The sequence below is a fragment of the Salmo salar genome, chromosome 08 (assembly GCF_965601325.2).
Source record: "Salmo salar chromosome 08, fSalSal1, whole genome shotgun sequence".
Taxonomy (NCBI): Eukaryota; Metazoa; Chordata; class Actinopteri; order Salmoniformes; family Salmonidae; genus Salmo; species Salmo salar.
In genome coordinates this window covers 24,820,017-24,843,050 of record NC_138298.1, presented here as the reverse complement: position 1 = coordinate 24,843,050, position 23,034 = coordinate 24,820,017, and the positions used below count along the sequence as shown (strand labels likewise).

Here is a 23,034-nt window from a genome sequence, read left to right as displayed (position 1 = left end):
AAACGCAGAAATAACTTAAGATATAACACAAAAGAATGGTTACCACACACTTTCATATCCACTTCATTTACTTTGTCATATTGTACAAGCATTACCTAATAGTGTATTTAGGGAGGCACATAACCGGTTTGTAAACAGTAAAAGTGGATACAGGCAGCTAACTAAATCGAAAGCAAGCGACAGTGCTGCAGTTAGCTTGTACAATAAGGGATGCAGTATGCTGAAAACTTTGAATGAATAAAACTGCAACGACTTTTCAAAATTTGAATGAACACTTACGTTTAGTGAAAATCCCAAAAATTCTGACCATAGATTTTATTTGTATTTTATTTTGCAGAATCTTCTCTTTCACGGGATGCTGTGAGCAGCTGAGATAACGTGACCGGTACGTCATTTTTCAGCAACGAAGCTCAGCTGTCAAAATGATTTGTAAACATTGCAACCTTGCTTACCAATAAACCGGTGTTAGTAGCTTTTGGTTAAATGTATCTATTGCTTAGTGTTTATATTGACAAACCAAAGGATATAACAGGTATCTTACTTTATCTGCATGTCTTTATTTTCTATGCCTGATCAAATCTCATAAACAATGTTTCTACAAAAATAACCAAACATTCGTAGTACGATTCTTGCTGTTTTTATTTTGTATTCGCTCGAAATGTAATTTACTAATTGCTTCTGAATGTCAAATAATGTATACATTTACTGGTTACGCAGGCATTAGCAAGTTAGCCCCAAAACTCCTCATGGTATAAACTGTGCAACTGCGGCGCATATATCAAATGTCTAATCATATGGATAGAGATTGCATGCCAGCAGGCCCGAGCTAGCCAGATGGTATGCAGACCAGTGACAATGCGCATGGGGCTACGTGGGTCTTTTCTCGAACAGCTGTGGGTATTCGAAACGTATCAATCACAGGCAGGCGGTCACAGTTTCATGTAAGTTGAATACATGTTTATTTCTGATCCTTAGTATATATTTCAAATCAGCCAGTTATTTCTGAATTCTTGGTATTTTAGCGTTAGAACGATGCAACCCCTATTGCTAAACTGAGCTAGCTAACGTCAATACTGTTATTTCACCACAGATACAACTATATAACTAACGTTAGCCGGCATGTGCTCACACGTTTCTTGTAAAAAAAAAAAAGCATATGTATAATTTCTAGGAACTTTATTTACCAGACATAAAGTGAAATGTGTCCCTTGCTATGAAATACATGTCAGAATATTTTTTGGGGTCAAAATCACACCAAATTCTTGTGAAGTTAGACAGCGGGCCGCGCACTTCATGCGAGACTTCTTACACAGCAGGAATATGTTGCGGTTTGGGCAAACGTTGGACTCAAATGTACATTTGAGAGCGAGGGACACATTTGACTTTACGTCTGGTAAGTAGAGTTCCTAGAGATTATACATGTGTTTTTGTTGACAGGAAAGCCGGCTATAGTTGGATATTCCCCTGTAGTTTTCCTTACGTCCACCAACATCAGTTAGGGACCGTCTACATAGTGACAAATCAAATTTTTTAAAATTGCAATAGCTCTTTGACCATTACTCCTAAAACTTTAAAACTGGTTCTAGCTGACACCTATTGCACACACTTTGTTTGTCGATTTACATCTCGCACTATTTAAAATGTATTTATTTTAATTTTTGAAATTCAACAGCGCGTTGGTCATGTGACCCACACACCTCAAACAAGGTTCATAATGTACACTCAGTGGGCCTACACATTGCACACCCTTTGTGACAAAAGAGCTATTGAAATTCAAATGTAAAAAAAAGTTGGTACTTTGTTTATGCTCCATCATTTATTCAACTAGGAATACGGAATGCTGCTCACATTTCCTCACGTTTATTAGCTTTGGAAACCAAATTAATGTCCAAATTGTGAAAATACGACCAGTGCAATGTTATGCGGAATTTTTCCAATAACATGACACTTGTTTGGAGTCTGTGGCTCCAGTGGTTTTAAAGCGATTGAGGTTTGAAAGTGTGAATATCCAATCTGAAACTGCCTTTACTTCAGTGGATTATTTTCCATCGCCACCCACCAATAATATGCAATATGCACAGCTCAGGAAATCCAACCAAGGATGCATTTGTAAATTCACAGAATAACTGATGAATTTACGAACACGCAACACCCATTGAGCCGGCATAACAGTTACAGTAACCAACGCTCTAAATAACATGAAAACAGCCTAACCATCTCTGCTAGGGCGAGTAAAAGGGTCAGAGTGATTGTTCTCTAATTTGTGTCTGGAAGAAGCTAGCCAACGTTAGCCAGATAGCTTGGGGGCTTGACTGCAGTTGTGAGGTCAGAACGCTCAGATCAACCCTACTCCTCGGCCAGAGCGTCCAGTGTGCGACCTGAACGCTCCGAGAGCGAAACGCTCTGAATTTACGAACGCACAGAGCACACTCTGTCACTCCAGAGTGAATTTAATGAACACACCCCAATACAGACTCCCGATGTTGTGTCCCAGAGCTAGCTAGCCTTGTCAGTAACTGTCTTTTCAAACATAAATGAACTGAACTACCTTGTTACAAAAAAATGCTCACAAAGTGTCAAAGTACAGTGGAGGCTGTGGAGGCATGTAACAAGAATGTCCCTAGTCCCAGCCAGAACTGTCTTGGCCAGAACCACAACATTAAAACAATTGGAGAATGTCATGCAAAGCACTGGTTTCTGTCAAAACAACGCCATTATTGTCCCAAATCATTCTAATCTATCAAGTGACTGATCTGTTCAGATAGCAGTCAGACACATTTTACTGTAAGTGCACCCATCATTATATATGTGAATATCAGTCCCAGAAATAGACCATGCAGTGCATCAGTTATTGCCATTAAAGTCTAAGCTCATACCATGTATCATTCTGCTGTTTGATTTCGAATTTTAGGACCCCTTTAGGTATGGGGAAAAATATTTTAAAATGATCTGATAAAATATTGAATTTGGACTTTACTACAATAGCCCATAGAAACGCATTGAATAACACATTCATGAATGTAAAAAAAAAGACAGTCAAAAAAATAAATCGTAAGGAGTAAGGTTCGTGACAAACACCTCTGTAGGTCGGCCACCTTCCACCGCAGATACGGAAGGCCGACATAAGCGGATGCGGTGGATTGAGACGCCACCCTGATATCTCTAGCTTAAACTGATGGACTTTGATGGGGCTTTACATTTTTTTTTTAATGTTACTTAGATTGACACATCAGGTGCGTCAACAGACTTGAAATGCCCAAAACACTTTGGACAAACAATAAACCTATTGGTTGCATTATTGCTAAAAATCCAGCTCCCGTTCAGTAAGTGACGGGTTATAAAGTGGGTACCACCTCCGTGTTCACAGTAAACGCGCGCCGGAAGTTGCACAGAATTTTCGCAACGTTCAAGTTTGCACTCAGCAGGCTTGAAATTTGCTCAGTGCCGAAAAAACTATGAGATGGAACATTGCTCTCAACGCAGTTCTAGTTCCAACGGGCTAACTTGTGAATTGAATGACATCCAGAGCCAGTTATTATGATCAACTCCTCTTTTAAGCTATCTGCTCTGCAGTGTTGTCCAATGTCCACGGTAGGGATACTGACCCCTGGGGGACTCCTTGTTTCTGCCTGGAGGCCCGGCCTGGGGTACTGTCAGAGGTGTCTCGGCCAAGCCCCACCGCCCCCAGCCCCGGGGCTCATTTTCAGGAGTTCTGCAAATGAAAACAGCCCTATAGTGGCGCTCCTAAATTTTTCCACCACAGAGCCCAGTTAAATCGATTCCGAGCCTTCGAGCAAACAAACTTCTTTGATCCCCTATATTATCAACTCCAGCTCTTTTTGTGTTTCTAATTTCCTCATCCCTGACTTTTTTTTTGGTTTTGTTTTCATCTCTCTCCAGCTGTTGTTTTCCAGCGCCACCCTGTACTAGGCCGATGTGTTGGACGTTTTCTTCTCCTCCCTTTTCGCCCGAGCCCTTGTAAAAATCCCCCTCTTTTCCTTTCCTTTGTCAATGGGAGAGGATTGCCAAAGCCTGTACATGTCCAAGGCACATTACACATTACAAGAAAAGCCCTAACTGTTGTCCAGCTGCATTTTGGTTGAGTGGCACGAGGCTGTCGTTTGATCCCTTTTGAACTTTATAAGTATCCCTAAAACCAAACACACACATCGCCGATGATGTCTATAATGTCATTTGCCCATTTGTGCCTGTAAAGGAAAAAAACTGAGCAAACAACAAAAAGAGATTAAAAGAAAACAACAGTTTATTTCATTAATTGTCATATGGTTTAGCTTTTTTGCCGTGTCATTGAATAATTCGGTTTGACCGAGTTGACCTGGAGCTTGTTGAGACCATTTTTTGGTTTCCAGACTCTGCACTGAGAAGAAACAGCTCCCTCTACATTGCCAGAGAGGGAATGATAGAGGGAGGGGGGAAAGAAGGGATAAGCTCATTTATTGACCTATTTTTATGACTATCAACATTTTATCCTCTTATCTTTCAGCTTTTCACCCCCTACATACATGTACATTGTACTTCAATCAATCACCTAACCAAACCTACATATTACCTCAATAAATCACCCCAACTACCACGTATCCCAGTGCACTGACTCTGTACCGTGTGTGTGTGTGTGTGTGTGTGTGTGCACAATCTCCTCGTTATTGTGTTACTACTTTTTTTTTTTATATATATATTTTCCTACTTTTGAACTGCATTGTTGGGAAAGGGCTCGTTAGTAAGCATTTCACAATAAAGTCTTCACTTGTTGTGTTCGGCGCATGTGACAAATAAAATGAGATTTGATTATCTCTGCATTGCTTGTGGAAGGAAGCCAGCCTCTTGAATAGGCCAGGCAGATGTCCCACATGCGCTATTATTATGAGCTAACATGCCTGTGTGCTGTAGCAGCAACCTGGGATTCTCTTGTGGTTGTCTTGTCTTTGGGATGCTTCCAACTTCCCAGGTTCCCTGATGATATGAGCCTGTATATTACATCCCTCATTTTTTAAATGTCTGTGCTGTACTCTAGCACAGAAATATAATTCTTAGAACATACTTTTCCATTTTAACTGATCGGTGGATTGTCACAATTCTATTTCTCTTTCTCTATTTCTCATTGTGTCTTGTGTTGGGGTTGCTTTCCCAAATTCCAGAATGTCTCTGTTTCAAGTGTGTCTTGTACTGTAAATACCTGTGGTTCTTTCTCACTGGTAGGTTCTGTTTTCTGGTTCCAGGTTCCTAGTAACACGCTCCCTACCCCTGGTCAAGATGTCGGGTCACACTCCCTCCGTGATGAGGCTGGAACAGCGGGCAGCTGAGGCTGACCACATCATAGACTACCTCAAACAGCAGGTCCAGCTGCTCAAGGAGAAAGCCAGTAAGAGACACACACACACACACACACACACACAAGCAGACATAGAGATGCATGCGCACAGTCAATCTCAAGCAGAGTATGGGGTCAAATGTATTCCTCAAGTCGTTGAAATCCTTTTTTGAGTTTGACCTCAACTCTACGTGAGTGCACATTCTCAGGGCGAAGTAGCCTAGCCGGAGAAACGGTTTAAAGCCAAAGTTGGGGAGGGAAAGAGGCTGTAGGCTAAAACGAAGTGATACATGTTTGACCCTATAAAAGTCTGACAGGAGCATTCTGTCTGAACATAGAGGTGCAGGCCACCGTCAGAGAAGAGAAGAAACTGAAGGTGGAGAACACCAAGCTGAAGAGGGACATCGAGCAACTGAAGCAAACACTGCTGGAGAAGGAGAAGAGCAGAGGAGGTACGTAGTTGGTTGGTGACAGTGTTCCATCCTCTGTCACATCCTGTTTAACTTCTGCTAAGACCTCCTCTGAGATTAAATACTGATGCTGTTCAGACTGCGATTGAGAAGAACTTAATTTTTCCTGAGGGGGAACTTGATTCTTCAAAGAACAGACGCCATTCCTTTGGTACGGCCTTGATGTTATCAACCACATAGCTATAGCTAGCTGTAGGGTAAAGTTCTCACACTTGAGTGGTTGACGGTGTCTGAGGCAACTCATTAGCGACACATTGTTTGTTTAGCTGTATTAGTAACCGTCCTAGATCTTAATAAAATGCCTTCTCGTCTCAGTGTAATATTACAACCAGATCTTTTTTTTAACTATCAAAGTTCAAACAAATAATTGAACTCAAGTGCCCAAGTATGTCCGTCATTAGAGCCATGATGGGGGGTACTAGGCAACCCCCCCCCCCAACTGCCAAACTCAAACGGCATGCCGTCTGCGTGACTGGCGGCGTGCTACAACCCTGTTGTGATATCGCACCTCTGTCAGGCATTAACATACAAGGGCAAACAGTCTCTGTGATCATTAACACGTCAGTAATGGCTTCCAGAGAGGAGAACTAGGTGGTAAGAAACCAGAGGATTCGTACAAATAGGCAATGTAGCCCTCATCAAAAGGCTATCTCTACATGTTATTTTTGGAGCGCTCAGGAATGTGTGCGAAAAGGAGTGCAGAATTATGTTTTAAGTTTTTCCACGTATCCAATTCCGCTGTTTATTTTTGGTGTTTGTTTCAATGGGGCTTTGTGATGCTGTAAAATAAGCTAAATCACAGTGTTGTTATGGAGATGACTAACTGAAGTAAAGTAAAGACCTTCATGGGTCCTGTCTGGGCATTTTGAGCAACAGAGAACGACATGGCAACAGCAGGAGGAACGACAGCATTTTTAAAAGGTAAACCTTTAAAGTTCCGAACCTCAGCTCTCAACACAGAATTAAAACGTGGATAAAGTATGACTTTACGTCCAAACTTCAACCTGAAATGATGGGTTCCCCACCCAAAAACAATCCGGATATTGATTGAGGAGATTTAAAACTATATTTCCTTGTTTTCCATGTTGCCATGGACACTGTCATTTTCCATTCCAAACACGCTTTAGGATGCTGGTCTTTCCTCCCATTGGGTCTATAAATAAGGTTTTATCATTAAGCAAAATGATGTTGCTGAAACTAATTAGGCAAAGTACAGCTCGATGAAAAACCTTCATATCCAACGATCCCTCGCCGTCATTCTCAATTCAAATTCTGTCAGGTTCGGTGGCTTCGTTATACCCCTTTCATACTATCGTACCCACCCAAACCGTACTGCCCTGGTTCGGATATTTTATTTTCGCATTGTTCTTTCCTGAACGATTCCAGCAACTATGGTGGCTGCATAGCCAGGCCAGCTCAGTATGGCTTGGCTCAGTAGTGTGAAAAAGGATATTAATAATGCCTCTGGGTTCAAACGCAAAATAGCCAACCTCAAGATGTATTGTCTATTGGAACTTGCTACAGTATCATGCTACAGTATCATGCTACAGTATCATACAGCCTATCTGAATGGTAATGCAGAGGAGCGTTCAACTCCAGTTCTGCTGGTTTTTATCCATCCCTTATAATCAGCCTCTGATGTCCACGTTACAAACCACTTCCCTGGATTCTAACCAGTAGCATCACATTAAAACCAGCAGTACTGCTGTAACTGGAGTTGAATATCCTCACTCATGGCTCAGTGGGTTAGTCAGAGCATAGTGCATGCAACACCAGGGTTCTGGGTTCAATTCCTGCATGGGCCAGATGTACTTAATTCATGTATCACTGTCAACTGTAAGGCAACATTCCAATATCCATACTGGCATACCACTTAGCATGTGTCCAATATTGTATGCTAGTGTGACTATTAGAACAGAGTTTAAGGGGATTCAGCGGGATTGAAATTTAAAGGCAGTGTTCCTATTTTAGCGGAGACTGCATTCATGGTAAATGCTGCTTATGTCAGCTCAATCGGAAATGAACTTTTAAGTTTGTATTGCGAAATCTGTAATGCTTCAGCCTTAGACTGAATAGAGCCCTAAGTCTCTTTTGGATAAAAGTGTTCAATTAATCTTCTCTCTGTTTTTTCCTTCTGCAGTGAGGGAGGTGGCCATGCCAACAGCAGGAGACTCGAGTATCCAGTGTGCCTCCAAGTCCACACCACCTCAGCCCTTATCCCCAGCAAGGTCCTCCACCTCTCTTGTTGTCACTGCCAGCCCCCCTCCCAAAAACAGCGAGGGCAAGAAGAATAAACCAGAGAAAAAGGGTAAAGCAAAGCAAGAATTGACTTGTTGTTGAAATTGCAGGGCCCTTCCACATCTGTGATTTCACACACTCATAATTGTCAAACCCCTCAACGTTCCACCACACTAAAGTGAAATATGTCATATTTGGGTTTTCGATTTGTCAGCAAAAATTGAAGTAGTCCTAAGCGCCTCTTCAATGACAATTTGAGTTGAAGTGCTCCGTGATTTAGCTTTGGGATGGGTTTTTTTGTCTGCACTTCTCTGACATTTCTTTCCATTTGGAACACAAGCCCTTGTCTTAGATCCAGCATTTCCATCAATGCTTGGCTGGATGCAGCGATCTGTCTGTACTTCAATGGCCATTTGTGATTTCCCAGGCAGGTATTCTCCATCTGAATTTCTAATATCTGGCGATAATGGACGAAAGGCGCACGGGGAATCTGCAAATAAAGGGGATCCGTTTCAAACTTTGGCCTAACGTTTCAATTTCCAATGTTACAGACGGGCCTTTTCCCAAAACAAATGAACTTTCTCCGAAACCTTTCTGTGGTTTATCCTGAAGTAGATTTTTAACCTTGATGATTTTAATAAAATAAAAAAAATGTATTGACTTGTTTCGGTGATGAGAGAATAGTCTTAGCAGAAGTGTCAACGCTGTAATGAGAGACAGGCAGAATTCCGGTTTGGATGTTTATATTGTGTCGACGCCATTCATCTTGAGGCTTTGCACAACCCCCCCAGGGCTAAACCAGAGATGCTATAATGCAGTGTAATATAACATGCTGTTCATTTCCTCGGTGTCAAATTAGATCTAAAAATATGTTTCCAGCTAAATTATTGAAATGCAGCGGTGTTGGGTTTTATTCTTTTGAACTTTTTTTGGTTTATTATTAAAATTCTATATACAATAAATCAGTCGAAGCCTCGTTCCACTCAGATGTCAAACCCATCTGGGCTAATTAACTGTCACGGCAACAAATTAGGAATGATTTCCCCCAGATTATTTACAAGGTTATAATTCAGAGAAGAAGAAGAGAATGCTTTGCGATGTAGACTGAACCGGTTTGTATCTGGCTTTTCTGACTGCCAGATGTCAATGGAAAACAGAGCAGTAAATACCTGATGCTGTTTGCTTTTTATCTCCGCTGTTGCAGATTGCTTTGTTTTAGTACGTGTGGATATCCTCGTTTCCACACAAAGGCTTTGATGTGACTGTGTTCGCACCTCATCTAAACAATCATCGCCTGGCAATCCAATAAATGATCCGGCCCATGGTGGGGTGCTCTGCTGCTCAGGGGCCAGGGCGGATGACGTCACACATCAATACGCTGTTTTCGTAACAGTGCAGAAGTTGACAGGGGCGTTAAGTCGGTAGCACAGAGGTTAGAGAAGCGGACCAGTAGGTTGCTGGTTCGAGCAATAGGGGAGTTGAGCTCCCAACTGGAAGGTTCTCACCATCTAGAAAATAAATCAAGGAGACGAGACTAGGAGACGAGACCACTTCATACTATCCACCCCATATCATTGGAAGGGTCTGGCACGCTACAACCCCCTAGTATCCGTGCAAAGCTTGTCGGGGCCTACGTTTTAACAGTGGTATTGGTATTTGCTTTAAGTCTCCTCAGAATTCTGGTGGAAAAGTAAATGTACTATTATTTAACGCCTGCGGTGATCACAGTCAAGAATGGCACGCTGGGGCTTCAGAGTCGCCGTGCAGATTTGTTTTCACTTTGGGGTAAATTGGATCGGAACAGTCAAGATGGCTGAACCACTCAGCATAGTTTCCACACAGACTAGGTTCAAATGGATCCTAATGAGTCCCCAGGGAACACTACCATAGCAGTGGGCTTAACAAAAAGTATTGCATTAGATACCTGGAAAAATGATCTTCTCTGGTGGACCTTTAATGTAATAAAGGCAGGGAGTCAGTATGGCATCCCTTAACCCAGTCCAGTATACTATACCTGCTGTGGCAGAGCCTGTATTGTAGCTTATATAATATATACCATTTGAACAGACACCTTTATCCAAAGCGACTTAGTCATGCTTGCATACATTTTACGTATGGTTGGTCCTGGGAATCAGACCCACTATCCTGGCGTAGCAAGCCCCATGCTCTACCAACTGATCTACAGAGGACCGCAGTCACGCAGCTGCAGAGGACCGCAGTCACGCAGCTGCAGAGGACCGCAGTCACGCAGCTGCAGAGGACCGCAGTCACGCAGCTGCAGAGGACCGCAGCTGCAGAGGACCGCAGTCACGCAGCTACAGAGGACCACAGCTACAGAGGACCACAGCTTTGTCAAGCTACTTTACATGCCAGTCATACAAACTCACTCTTATCCAAAGTGACTTAACTTCAAGTTCATATTGTGTGTGTGTGTGTGTGTGTGTGTGGTGGTGGTTTAACCCTTTCCTCTCTGTGTGTCCTGTCACAGAGAAGGGCGAGAAGAAGCCTGCGGCCCCCCAGGAGGAGGCTAAGGTAGATGTGTCACGTCTGGACATGAGGGTGGGACGCATCGTCACGGCCGAGAAGCACCCGGACGCCGACTCACTCTATGTGGAGCAGGTGGACGTGGGAGAGGCAGCCCCCAGGACGGTGGTCAGCGGGCTGGTCAAGCACATACCCATAGATCAGGTACTGGAATGCACAGCCTAGTACCAACACAGTCTAACACCGGCTACTGCCCAACCAAATGTCAGATCCACTCTGAAAAATCAGATCCGCTCTTAATACGATCCAATGTGAAAAGATCTGATGTGATTGGTCAAAAGACAAATTTGTGGGGGAAAAAAACGTTCAGAATTGGGCTACCTGTCTAAACGCAGCCAAAGAGCATCATAATGTCAAGTATTCACGCAAGGTCTGTGTCAGTCAGACAACTCGTCGGGTTGCTGCCGGACCAACTCGTCGGGTTGCTGCCGGACCAACTCGTCGGGTTGCTGCCGGACCAACTCGTCGGGTTGCTGCCGGACCAACTCGTCGGGTTGCTGCCGGAACAACTCGTCGGGTTGCTGCCGGAACAACTCGTCGGGTTGCTGCCGGAACAACTCGTCGGGTTGCTGCCGGAACAACTCGTCGGGTTGCTGCCGGACCAACTCGTCGGGTTGCTGCCGGACAAATGCCCCTTTGGAATGTTTTGTGTGTCTGGAACCCAGTCTGCCCACCGACCAATACAGAGTAAGACTGTTACTGTACTTAACAGGTACTGGGAGCTTAACGGTCATTCAGGAAGACTTGGGAGGCTGACCTACTAGACTACAAAGCTGTCTACATGCTTTTGTTAGTCAAATAACATTGGTTTTAAAGATTGCTGTTTTAACACTACTGTGTGGTTTTTTTTGCCTTATTTTCACTATAATAAATTCAGCTGTTTTTATTGGACACACGGGTGCTATAACTCTGGCTAGCCAGGGCCCTGTTCTGGTTTTAATAGCCCATGTAAAGTGACTACTCCAATGTAGTCTGTGTCAGGGTTCACGTGACGCTTTCTAAAGTCTACGACTTAGGTTTCTGCACACACAGACTTGGTTTTCAGTTAGTTATTGCCCCGGAATTTACGATTTGTCTGCGAGACGCAAAAGTAATTTGTTTGCAGTCTTATTCACCTAGCAGAAGTCCTCAGTTTCTCTTTACAATCAAACCTCTTTTCTCGGTTTGCCTCTTTTGATTCATCTCCAAAACATAGGGAGTCTTTGTACATCCTGCTTTACATAGACAATGTATAATCCTTATAAATGAAAGCACATGCACGTTGGACTCTTTGTACCCAAACACTGTCGGAGTCATATATCTATGGTTCTATGAGAAGAGTAATTGGAAATGACATTTTTTATTAAATTTTTATATATATTTATTGAAAGACTTGTAGTTGCGTAGCTATCTGCTATATTACTAAGCAAGGGCCGACATTTGTTTGACAATCATTTTTATTGCATTTTAATGTACGTTCTGTAGTTGAAGTGTGTTGAATTGTGAAGTGTTTCTTCACCACTGAAATAACCTTTTTCACTGAGACATTTGTCATAAGCCGTAGTCAATTACACAGAGACTCCAAGACAGTCCAAGCACATGTCCCTGTAATGACTGGATTTCATTTTGGTCATTTAAAGAGAGAATGCCTTCTTTCTTCCACACCGGGGCTTGACGAGCAGCCTTCTTCCTTCCACACCGGGGCTTGACGAGCGACCTTCTTCCTTCCACACCGGGGCTTGACGAGCAGCCTTCTTCCTTCCACACCGGGGCTTGACGAACAGCCTTCTTCCTTCCACACCGGGGCTTGACGAGCAGCCTTCTTCCTTCCACACCGGGGCTTGACGAGCAGCCTTCTTCCTTCCACACCGGGGCTTGACGAGCAGCCTTCTTCCTTCCACACCGGGGCTTGACGAGCAGCCTTCTTCCTTCCACACCGGGGCTTGACGAGCAGCCTTCTTCCTTCCACACCGGGGCTTGACGAGCAGCCTTCTTCCTTCCACACCGGGGCTTGACGAGCAGCCTTCTTCCTTCCACACCGGGGCTTGACGAGCAGCCTTCTTCCTTCCACACCGGGGCTTGACGAGCAGCCTTCTTCCTTCCACACCGGGGCTTGACGAGCAGCCTTCTTCCTTCCACACCGGGGCTTGACGAGCAGCCTTCTTCCTTCCACACCGGGGCTAGACGAGCAGCCTTCTTCCTTCCACACCGGGGCTAGACGAGCAGCCTTCTTCCTTCCACACCGGGGCTAGACGAGCAGCCTTCTTCCTTCCACACCGGGGCTAGACGAGCACCGGGGCTTCCACACCGGGGCTAGACGAGCAGCCTTCTTCCTTCCACACCGGGGCTAGACGAGCAGCCTTCTTCCTTCCACACCGGGGCTAGACGAGCACCGGGGCTTCCACACCGGGGCTTGACGAGCAGCCTTCTTCCTTCCACACCGGGGCTTGACGAGCAGCCTTCTTCCTTCCACACCGAGGCTAGACGAGCAGCCTTCTTCCTTCCACACCGGGGCTAGACGAGCAGCCTTCTTCCTTCCACACCGGGGCTAGACGAGCGGCCTTCTTCCTTCCACACCGGGGCTAGACGAGGAGCATTTGGACAAGTAGAACCCACAGTTAACAAAATCCTTACTTTTATTTTCTCGTCAAGTCATTCATTGTGCGAGAGTTGACGTGACGACAGACCATGCATACAAGACATTAAGCCTTCCCTGTTTCAAGGAACATACTGGAGTCTGAAGAACAACATGAGGAGTAAAAAGCTAAACACTTTCACTGGCAGCAATGTAGAGGGCCCACTGGCAGCAATGTAGAGGGCCCACTGGCAGCAATGTAGAGGGCCCACTGGCAGCAATGTAGAGGGCCCACTGGCAGCAATGTAGAGGGCCCACTGGCAGCAATGTAGAGGGCCCACTGGCAGCAATGTAGAGGGCCCACTGGCAGCAATGTAGAGGGCCCACTGGCAGCAATGTAGAGGGCCCACTGGCAGCAATGTAGAGGGCCCACTGGCAGCAATGTAGAGGGCCCACTGGCAGCAATGTAGAGGGCCCACTGGCAGCAATGTAGAGGGCCCACTGGCAGCAATGTAGAGGGCCCACTGGCAGCAATGTAGAGGGCCCACTGGCAGCAATGTAGAGGGCCCACTGGCAGCAATGTAGAGGGCCCACTGGCAGCAATGTAGAGGGCCCACTGGCAGCAATGTAGAGGGCCCACTGGCAGCAATGTAGAGGGCCCACTGGCAGCAATGTAGAGGGCCCACTGGCAGCAATGTAGAGGGCCCACTGGCAGCAATGTAGAGGGCCCACTGGCAGCATGTTGATTTTAGTGCCCTGGCATGTTTGTCCCTTGTACGTTGGCCGGAATAAGGAAACTCTGGAAACCCAAATCCTAGCGTGTTTGGATTGTGTTCAGTTTTAACCTTTGACAAGTGATTTCAGGCCTCATTGCCATTACATGAAATTGAATGTCAACCCCTCAATTGAGGAAATCACATAATCACAGGGTGAGAGTAGAGCTGTGACATACACGCACAAAACTTGACTTCTGTAGTCCGCACATCCGACCGATTTACAAAACTAACGTCACACACCTAACACACACACACACACACTCTTTCCCCGCTAAGCAAATGGCGCTTGAGGAAGAAAAGCTGCCGCAAGAAGGCTGTCAAAACAATGTGTCACACTGAAGGGAATGTATGCAGATGTATGTCAACATTTACTTTTTAAGGGGATGTTTCCAAAATGAAGACCTCATTATTTTCCTAGCTGTGACACGCACTATGACTTTGTACACTGTATTCTCTCCATCCTCTTCTCTTTTGATGGAAATGGCTTCTGGCCTTCTCAGAGTTTGGGTAAACCTCCGAGGTCACTCCACAGACATGAAAGAATAATGTTGTTTTCTCTCGCTCTTCTTGGTTTCTGAAATAAGGCACACCATACACACAAACCATATGCCGCCGGAGGCAGTCATTTTACATGACAAGATTGGACATGGGGGAATTGTGTGAATAGGATTCTGAAAACCACAGTACTGCAAAGAGATCGAGAATGGAGACCACACCAATTGGTGTTTTCTCTTCTCAATCAATCAAGTCATAAAGTAGGCCATTCATTCTGAAGACAGCACTGTAAGATGCCCTGTGTGGTTTGTACAGAATCAAAGCAGCGCTCCCTAATCTCTCTCTACTTGTAAAATATCTATTCTTTATTGCAATACTTTTTCCTCTTGTCCGTCAGAAGAATGTTAAATATATGTATTTAATATCTCAGTATAGTTGTAAACCTTTTCCCTTTGTCTTATTCCCCCCCCCCAGATGCAGAATCGCATGGCGGTGCTGCTGTGCAACCTGAAGCCAGCTAAGATGAGAGGCGTGGTGTCCCAGGCCATGGTGATGTGTGCCAGCTCCCCAGACAAGGTGGAGATTCTAGACCCTCCCAGCGGTGCCGTGCCTGGGGACAGAGTCATCTTCCAGGGCTTCCCAGGTACTGTAACACCCCTGACCATCTTGGCCCGTATCCACAAAGTCTCAGAGTAGGAGTGCTGATCTAGGATCAGTTTGCCTTTTAGATCATAATGAAGAAGATTCTATGGACAGGTCCTAGATCAGCACTCCTTTTCTGAGAGGCTTTGTGAATATGGGCCCTGACCTCTAGGGTCTACTTCATCAGCCTGGTTAAACTAGACTGAATGCTGCACTCAATGGGGAGCACAGTGTTCAGTCTGGTTTAGCCAGGCTACTTTATCATACCCTCGACAGCTCAACCTGCTTTTGACTCTAGACCTGCTTTTGACTAAGCTAATAAGCTGTAACCAGGAAGTGACTGCCCCCACAGCCTTGTAGTTTTTCAACTTTTGGAGTTTTCTTTTATGATCTTCAATGTGCAAAAACGAAACGTGATGGTCTTCAAGCACAAAAACTTCCTAAAGGGCATCTGGTAGAAGTACATTCATCCTCAACCATATTTTATATCTATCTTAAATGACTGCGTTTTCATGAATTTGATGATAGAATCACAACGGCCATTCAAAAAAGCATGGGAAACGGAAGTAAAGCGGAGGTACCCGTCACTTTCACAGGGTATCCTAACCTCGATAACACTTCACATATATCTTTATACAGGGGGGTTGTCAAAGGTTTATAAACTGAACAAAAATATAAACGCAACATGTAAAGTGATGGTCCTATGTTTCATGAGCTGAAATAAAAGATCCCAGAATGTTCCATATGTACAAAAAGCTTATTTCTCTCCAATTTTTTGCTCAAATTTGTTTACATCCCTGTTAGTGAGCATTTCTCCTTTGCCAAGATAATCCATCCACCTGACAGGTGTGGCATATCAAGAAGCTGATTAAACAGCATGATCATTACACAGGTGCACCTTAGGCTGGGGGCAATAAAAGGCAACTCTAAAATGTAAGTTTTGTCACACCACACAATGCCGCAGATGTCTCAAGTTTTGAGGGAGCGAGCAATTGGCATTCTGAGTGCATGAATGTCCACCAGAGCTGTTGCCAGAGCGTTTAATCATTTCTCTACCATAAGCTGCCTTCAATGTCATTTTAGAGAATTTGGCAGTTTTTCCAACCAGTCTCAACCGCAGACGACGTGTAATCACGCCAGCCCAGGACCTCAAAATCTGGCTTCTTCACCTGCAGGATCGTCTGAGGCCAGCCACCCTGACCGCTGATGAACTGAGGGGGTTTTCTGTCTGTAATAAAGCTGTTTTTATGGGGGAAATTTCATTCTGATTGTCTGGGCCTGGCTCCCAAGTTGGTGGGGCTATGCCCTCCCAGACCCTCCCATGGCTGTGAAATCCATAAATTAGGGCCTAATGAATATATGTTATTTGATTGATGTCCTTATATGAACTCTAACTCAGTAAAATAGTTGAAATTGTTGCATGGTGAGTTTTTATATTTTTGTTCAGTATAAGTAGTTTGTAGACCAATTATTGGTTAGTTCATCTAGTTGGTTCAAATCCAGGCCATGTCACGTGGGGTAACTGATTTAAATGTGGTAAAGTAGTTGAAGGCTTGATGTTTGCCATTCCACTGGTTAAAATAAAATGAGCATACAATGAGTGTGGTATGATGGTGGAACACCACATTAGCTTTAGCTGCATCTGGTGGAATGGGACACAGCCAGTGTGCTCGAGTCATGAATTATTTATTACCAACAAGCCACTTCAGATGACCCAACACTAAAGAACATCAATAGATTCCAACCAAGGGGAAAATGGCTGAATGCATTGCCCTGAGCAAAATAACATGGTTGGCCTTATTGCCTTTACATTTGTACATGAAATGACATGTGAAAAACCAACTGTCCTCTTGCCATCTTGCCAAGGGTAACAAAGGCTTTTTTTTTTTTTTCATATCTTTGAAGAGAGGAATCACAAAGCCTTCTCAAGACCCCGCAGAGTTTTTCCTATTGCAGTGTTTACTCCTCTGTTCTCTTTAGTGATTGGAGCTAAATGGACTGTGACTGTTAACGGAATAGACAAACGAATCAACTCCCTCTGACTAAAGTGTAAGTCAGGTCCTCTTTTCCCACAATTAAATGTAAAGTATTTTGTCTTTTTCGTCATGTCGGACCCCAGTAAGACTAGCTGCCGCCATTGGTGTCGGCTAATAGGGATCCTAATAAATCTGAATCCACAACCAAGCGTAGGGAGTTTAGGAGGTGGGAGAGTATTTCAAAGGCCCTAAATGCCTTGTTCAAGGACCTAGGACTGGTTTGATTCAGATGTAGAGAATTTAAAGAGCTCTTTATACCAAATCCCCCAACAAAACACAGCTTATGGAACTCCTCTTTAACAGAGTGACTATACACTATCCCAGTGCCTTTTAACCATACTCCATGTTCAATGTCATGCCTGGGAAATGAACAGAAACCCGAACTAGAGGAAAGCCTGCCTGAACGTCATAAAATGTCCAACCTCATGCCTCGCCGGACGTTGAAGGGGGAAACCCACCACCATCGATGTGACTGATTTTAGATTTGCTCTTGAGCTAATAAGAAAATATGGTTGTGGGGCTGGCAAAACAAAACATTTTGGGGGGGTGGAGGAGGGGTGAGGAGAGGGGTTGTGCGGTTGTTGGTAGGGAACAATAACTGAACTGGGAGTTTCCCTAAGATAGTTGCTGTGGCGATAGAGAGGTAGAATGGGGACGAGGGAGTGTCCATCACACAGACACCCTTTCATCTTCTCTTTCCTCCTCTCTTCTCCTTCCCTCTTCCGTCCCCTTTCTATTCTCCTCTCCCCTGTCCTTTCTATTCTGCTCCTCTCTCCTCTCTTCTCCTTCCCTCTCCTCTCTTCTCCTTCCCTCCTCTCATAGCGGCCCTTCCTCAAGCTGTTTGTTTAACGAGGGATCCCCCTCGGCCAAAAATACTTGTTTTACGACTACGCACGTCAATTAGAGCCACATTCAGGTTGGTCGCACAGAGAAGGACCACAGGATGGCAGAGAGGAGAGGGGATGGAGGGAGGAGATGGGCAGGGGTGCTAAGGCGGTCTCATCGGTTTCTAGCTGTTCTGTACACACGTCTGGGTCGTTTAAAAAAACATCGCCACGGCGGTGATGGCAAACGCTTTTCCAAACAGGATGTTGTTTACAGTGAGGGATAAAGGATGATGGACTTGGTTTTAGGTTCATTCCCTCTCTCTTATTTTGATATCAGCTTTGGTCCCCCAGAATAAACCTTCCACGTCATAGAATATCCAACCTCATGCCTCACCTGACGTTGAAGGGGGAAACCCACCATCAATGTGACTGATTTTAGATTTGTTTTTGTCCCGGAGCTAATACAAAAATATGGTTGTGGGGCTGGGGGGGGAGTTGAGTCGTGCAGTTGTTGGTAGGGAACAGTACCTGAACTGGGAGTTGGGGAGTGAGTTGTGGGGAGAGAGAGAGGTGGAACATGACGAGGGATTTTCCATCACACAGACGCCCCGTCAGGACTGGAGCCCGCTGACATCAGCCTGGGTTCTCCTTTCATCTCCTCTCACCGGCCCCTCCTCAAGCTGTTAGTTTAACGAGCGATCCCACTAGGGCGGTCATTCAATTCCCAGCGGTGTTTTTTACGACTCTACGCACACAGAGAACGACCACGGAATGGAAGAGAGGAGAGAAGGAAGGAGGAGGCAGGGGTGCTAAGGCGGTCTCGTCGGTTTCTAGCTGTTCTGTACACACCTCTGGGTCGTTAAAAAACATAGCCGGGGCGGTGGTGGCCAACGCTTTTCCAAACAGGATGTTGTTGACATTGCGGGATGATGGCCTATTATTCCCTCTTCTTGACATTCCTTCTCTCTTATTTTGATGTCAGCTTTGGTCCCCCAGGATTCCAGATTTTTCTCCAGATTTTAGGGAGTTGTACTGTTTGCAAAATTTGAGATTTTCCTATGAACTTTGGGAAACTTTCCAGAATTGTGCACCCCTATTTTATAGTGACATTTCTGTGCTAGCTAGTAGCACCAAGTCAGTAAGTCAGTCCAGCATTGGGCTTGGTGTGGATAGATAACAGTAATTGCTCACACATTCACCAGCCCTAATGAGCGTCCGGGTTCCTGTTCAAACTGTAGAGGGTGTCAAAGCTGGGAAAATTAGACAAAAAAATTCCTTCGCATATCTTCCCAGGATGTTTGTGATGATGAGTAGGAAAAGATCACACCCCAACAGAAGCACGTTATGAATCCAATGTGGAGTGCCAGTTATGAATCCATACAGATGCCAAGTAATATCCAAACACTGCCAATAACACAATGCTGAGGTAATGAAGAACTCCCTGACTCCATTAGTTGCCGACAAACATGGAAGTTGTATACGTTTTGAATTAGCGCTAAAAGAGTAAAAGCTTCTGTAAAACTTCTGGTTCAGCTTTTTTTACGTTTCAAAATCGACACTACGCCAAGGAAGTACTCCAGCAGCACAAACCAATGGTCTATCACAAGGCTACAGAAAAGCTAGCAAGACAGATAGTGCTGCCATTGGAGTTGTCATCTACTGTGGTTGCCCCTAGAGGCGTCATGTCATCGAAACGAAGGAGGCACGTTCCCCCTCCAATTTTATTCAAAAAGATACAAGCGATGCACAATGAGATATTCAATATGGCCCCCTCAAAAAAATCTAGTGCATAACACCACTGCATTGCTCCATACAAGGTGTGCGTGTCATCATAACTAGCGGAGCTGTCATCTAGTTTCTCTCTCCTATGTTTCCAGGTGAGCCAGACAAGGAGCTGAACCCCAAGAAGAAGGTGTGGGAGGCGGTGCAGCCGGACCTGAAGACAGACGGCCAGTGTGTGGCCAACTACAAGGGAGCCCCCTTCGAGATCGCCGGCAAGGGAGTATGCAAAGCTCAGACCATGAGCAACAGCGGCATCAAATAAAGGAAGACGGATGCAGAGGACGGAGCCGTAGAACTAGAATGGTGGGGAAAAGTGGGATTGGGAAAAGTGTGAATGACCGCTCCAGTCATTTTATTTCTATATGTGGAACTAGCAACGGTCCTCATTCAGCCTGTGGAACTGCTACTCATCCATGGTGCTGAGGGTGATGTCGACGGAGGAAAATGAAATGTTTTGAAGATGTTCAATAAAAAGGTTATCAGTTGGTCTTAAACTCCTTGCAGTTGATTTCTTGTTTGGTTCTTCTTTGTAAAGCCTGACGTCCGTCGTACAAGACTATACAAGTGTGTTTACATCCTAGAAATCCTTTATAATGCTCTCTAGCATTCTGAACTCATCCTGCAAGTCACTTTTGTGATTTATTAGTTTGATTAGTGCTTTGATTTCTCTGGTTCGTTATGAGCCGAAGGAGAGAAATGGGGATGTCATTCTACAAAGCCAACGAACAGACGGATCAATTTCACAGATGCTACGCAGCAGGCCTTTTGGATAGTGGGCAATTCCATGGTAACAGAATGATGCTGAGATGCTAAGTTTGGTAACAGAATGACTGTTTGTGCCGTCACAAAGTGGAATTGCCCATGTACTCAGTCCTTCTACCACCATTCCTGTTCTCACAGTCATTAGCCCGCTCTTCAAGGTTCAGTCATTAGCCCGCTCTTCAAGGTTCAGTCATTAGCCCGCTCTTCAAGGTTCAGTCATTAGCCCGCTCTTCAAGGTTCAGTCATTAGCCCGCTCTTCAAGGTTCAGTCATTAGCCCGCTCTTCAAGGTTCAGTCATTAGCCCGCTCTTCAAGGTTCAGTCATTAGCCCGCTCTTCAAGGCTGTTGCTCAGCCCAGTTTTTTTCAGGATCAAAGTATCTTGTGTTGTTTAATTCTGTTCCTCCCATCAGATTTGTTCCCTCTGAGCTTTTGGATCAAACTAATCTCTTTCAGTGGTACCCCTTCATATGCTACAGCTAAGGTCATGTCCCATGATATGACATACACTTGTATTGCCTTGGTTTATTTGAAGGAATCTAATGGTTAACAGAATCACATGTTACCCATTATAAACACAGCACTGAATCATTTTTATATAGATGACATGTTCTGAAAAGAAGGCTCCTGGTACCAGTGTCATTTGCCTGGTATTACCATCCAGCCATATCCAGAACATTTACATTGTTTCCCTCAGGAAAGACCGTCTCCTACCATTACAACACACACGCATTCCACGACAGCAAATAAAATCATTTGATTTCTAACTGACCAACACCTGAATCAAGGATCTCTTTAGTATAATCTCAGGCAATCAGAACAACAAGGACTGGATCAAAAGTTCTAGCTCTCTGACACACCAGAGTGCACTGGGTTCCTCAGCCAGGGGCCATACCAGTCTGTCTGGGTCCTGGTTCTAGAATGGTCTGGGTCCTGGTTCTAGCAGGACTGATTCATATGTCCTCATTGCCGGTCTGTTCTCTTGCATCGATAGTAATCAAGTCCATGTACACACAGCCTGAACATCTGTAGACTGAAGAAGCCGAGTGTAGCATAGCCTAGTGTTTAATGTCCCATTCACTCTGCCCTCCTTTGTAGATTTCATTATTATATGATGCTCTGTTTAGTGTGTGGACGTCATTCGCATATCTGATGTGATGCATATTGTGAAATAATATATTTTGGCTAGTAACCGGACTGAACCAGACTACATAGACTTGCCCGAATGAACATGACCCTCATTCTCCTGTAGGAATGGGCAATTAGACTTAGATGAGTGTCCCAAGACCACTGGGGTAATGTTGAGACATGGGACACATCTCATCAGTTGGTCATGAGTGAATGAGAAAGAGAATAGTTTTTTTGGAAAGAATTTGATATGCGTAATTAAAATGGTGGAAATCTGACAGTATCTCAGAAGTCAAAACCATCCTACAATTTTGTTTCCAATACCCTCAAAAACATTTTCTCACGTCTCACCCACAACATTTCACTCAAAGCAACAGATCTGAAAGGACTTGATAGGTGGTGGGAAAAACCTGTTCATATATCAGTAGTTATGAAGAGAAGAAGGGGAGAGCCTTCGAGAGTATTGGAGAGATTTCGAGAGTATTGGAGAGTATTGGAGAGATTTCGAGAGTATTGGAGAGCAGTGTTGCTGTTGTAGGATTATTTCCTGAGTAATTATTTCATTTTTATGGCAGTTATACACATTGCTGATATGTTGGGAATTTGTGTTACACTAAATAACTGTGTTTACCTGGTAACTAATTATCTGTTTTCCTATTGGCAAATGCTTTAATTGTGTAGGGTTAAGCTTTATTGACACAGGAAGTGAGACAGTTCTAGTTCCGGTGGCTGATGGTGTTCAATGTGGTTTGACCATTAAAGCTGCTGAATAGTTATCCGTCTCCACCCTGTCCTGGCTCCTACAGAACGTCATCCTGCACCTGTACTTGAACCCTCAACTTACTCGGTGATGGAGACAGTAAACCATTCCTATCTACGGCTATGATGACAGCTATGAGGACGGCTATGATGACGGTTATGATGATGGCTATGAGGACGGCTTTGATGACGGTTATGATGGCTATGATGACAGCTTTGATGACAGCTTTGATGGCGGCTTTGATGACGGTTATGATGGTTATGATGACATCTTTGATGACGGTTATGATGATGGCTTTGATGACGGTTATGATGATGGCTATGAGGACGGCTTTGATGACGGTTATGATGGCTATGATGACAGCTTTGATGACGGCTTTGATGACGGTTATGATGGTTATGATGGCGGCTATGATGACATCTTTGATGACGGTTATGATGATGCTTTGATGACGGTTATGATGATGGCTATGAGGACGGCTTTGATGACGGTTATGATGGCTATGATGACGGCTTTGATGACGGTTATGATGGTTATGATGGCGGCTATGATGACATCTTTGATGACGGTTATGATGATGGCTTTGATAACGGTTATGATGATGGCTATGAGGACGGCTTTGATGGCGGCTATGATGGGGAAGGGAAAGGGGATACCTAGTCAGTTGCACAACTGAATGCATTCAACCGAAATG

The 23,034-nt window shown here is 44.5% G+C and overlaps 2 protein-coding genes across 3 annotated transcripts in view; one reads left to right on the top strand and one right to left on the bottom strand.

Moving 5' to 3' along the window:
* The window catches only part of LOC106610360 (TBC domain-containing protein kinase-like protein), a 69,718-nt gene extending 69,176 nt beyond the window's left edge, over positions 1–542 (bottom strand). Inside the window, exon 1 of the mRNA XM_014209681.3 lies at positions 280–542. The gene's annotated coding sequence lies outside the window, so the exon portion shown is untranslated. The remainder of the gene's footprint in view (positions 1–279) is intronic.
* Positions 365–20,187, top strand: aimp1a (aminoacyl tRNA synthetase complex interacting multifunctional protein 1a). 2 transcript variants are annotated; one of them, XM_045722874.2, is made up of 7 exons: positions 365–385; positions 5,238–5,380; positions 5,668–5,781; positions 7,940–8,107; positions 10,526–10,725; positions 14,881–15,049; positions 19,789–20,187. In XM_045722874.2, the coding sequence occupies exons 2-7, from the start codon at positions 5,272–5,274 to the stop codon at positions 19,953–19,955; spliced, it is 927 nt and encodes a 308-aa protein (XP_045578830.1). In that variant the 5' UTR covers positions 365–385; positions 5,238–5,271; the 3' UTR covers positions 19,956–20,187. The 2 variants fall into 2 exon arrangements, with proteins under 2 accessions (XP_045578830.1, XP_014065106.1); XM_014209631.2 differs by lacking the exon at positions 365–385 and adding an exon at positions 787–941.
* Positions 20,188–23,034: the final 2,847 nt, after the last annotated feature.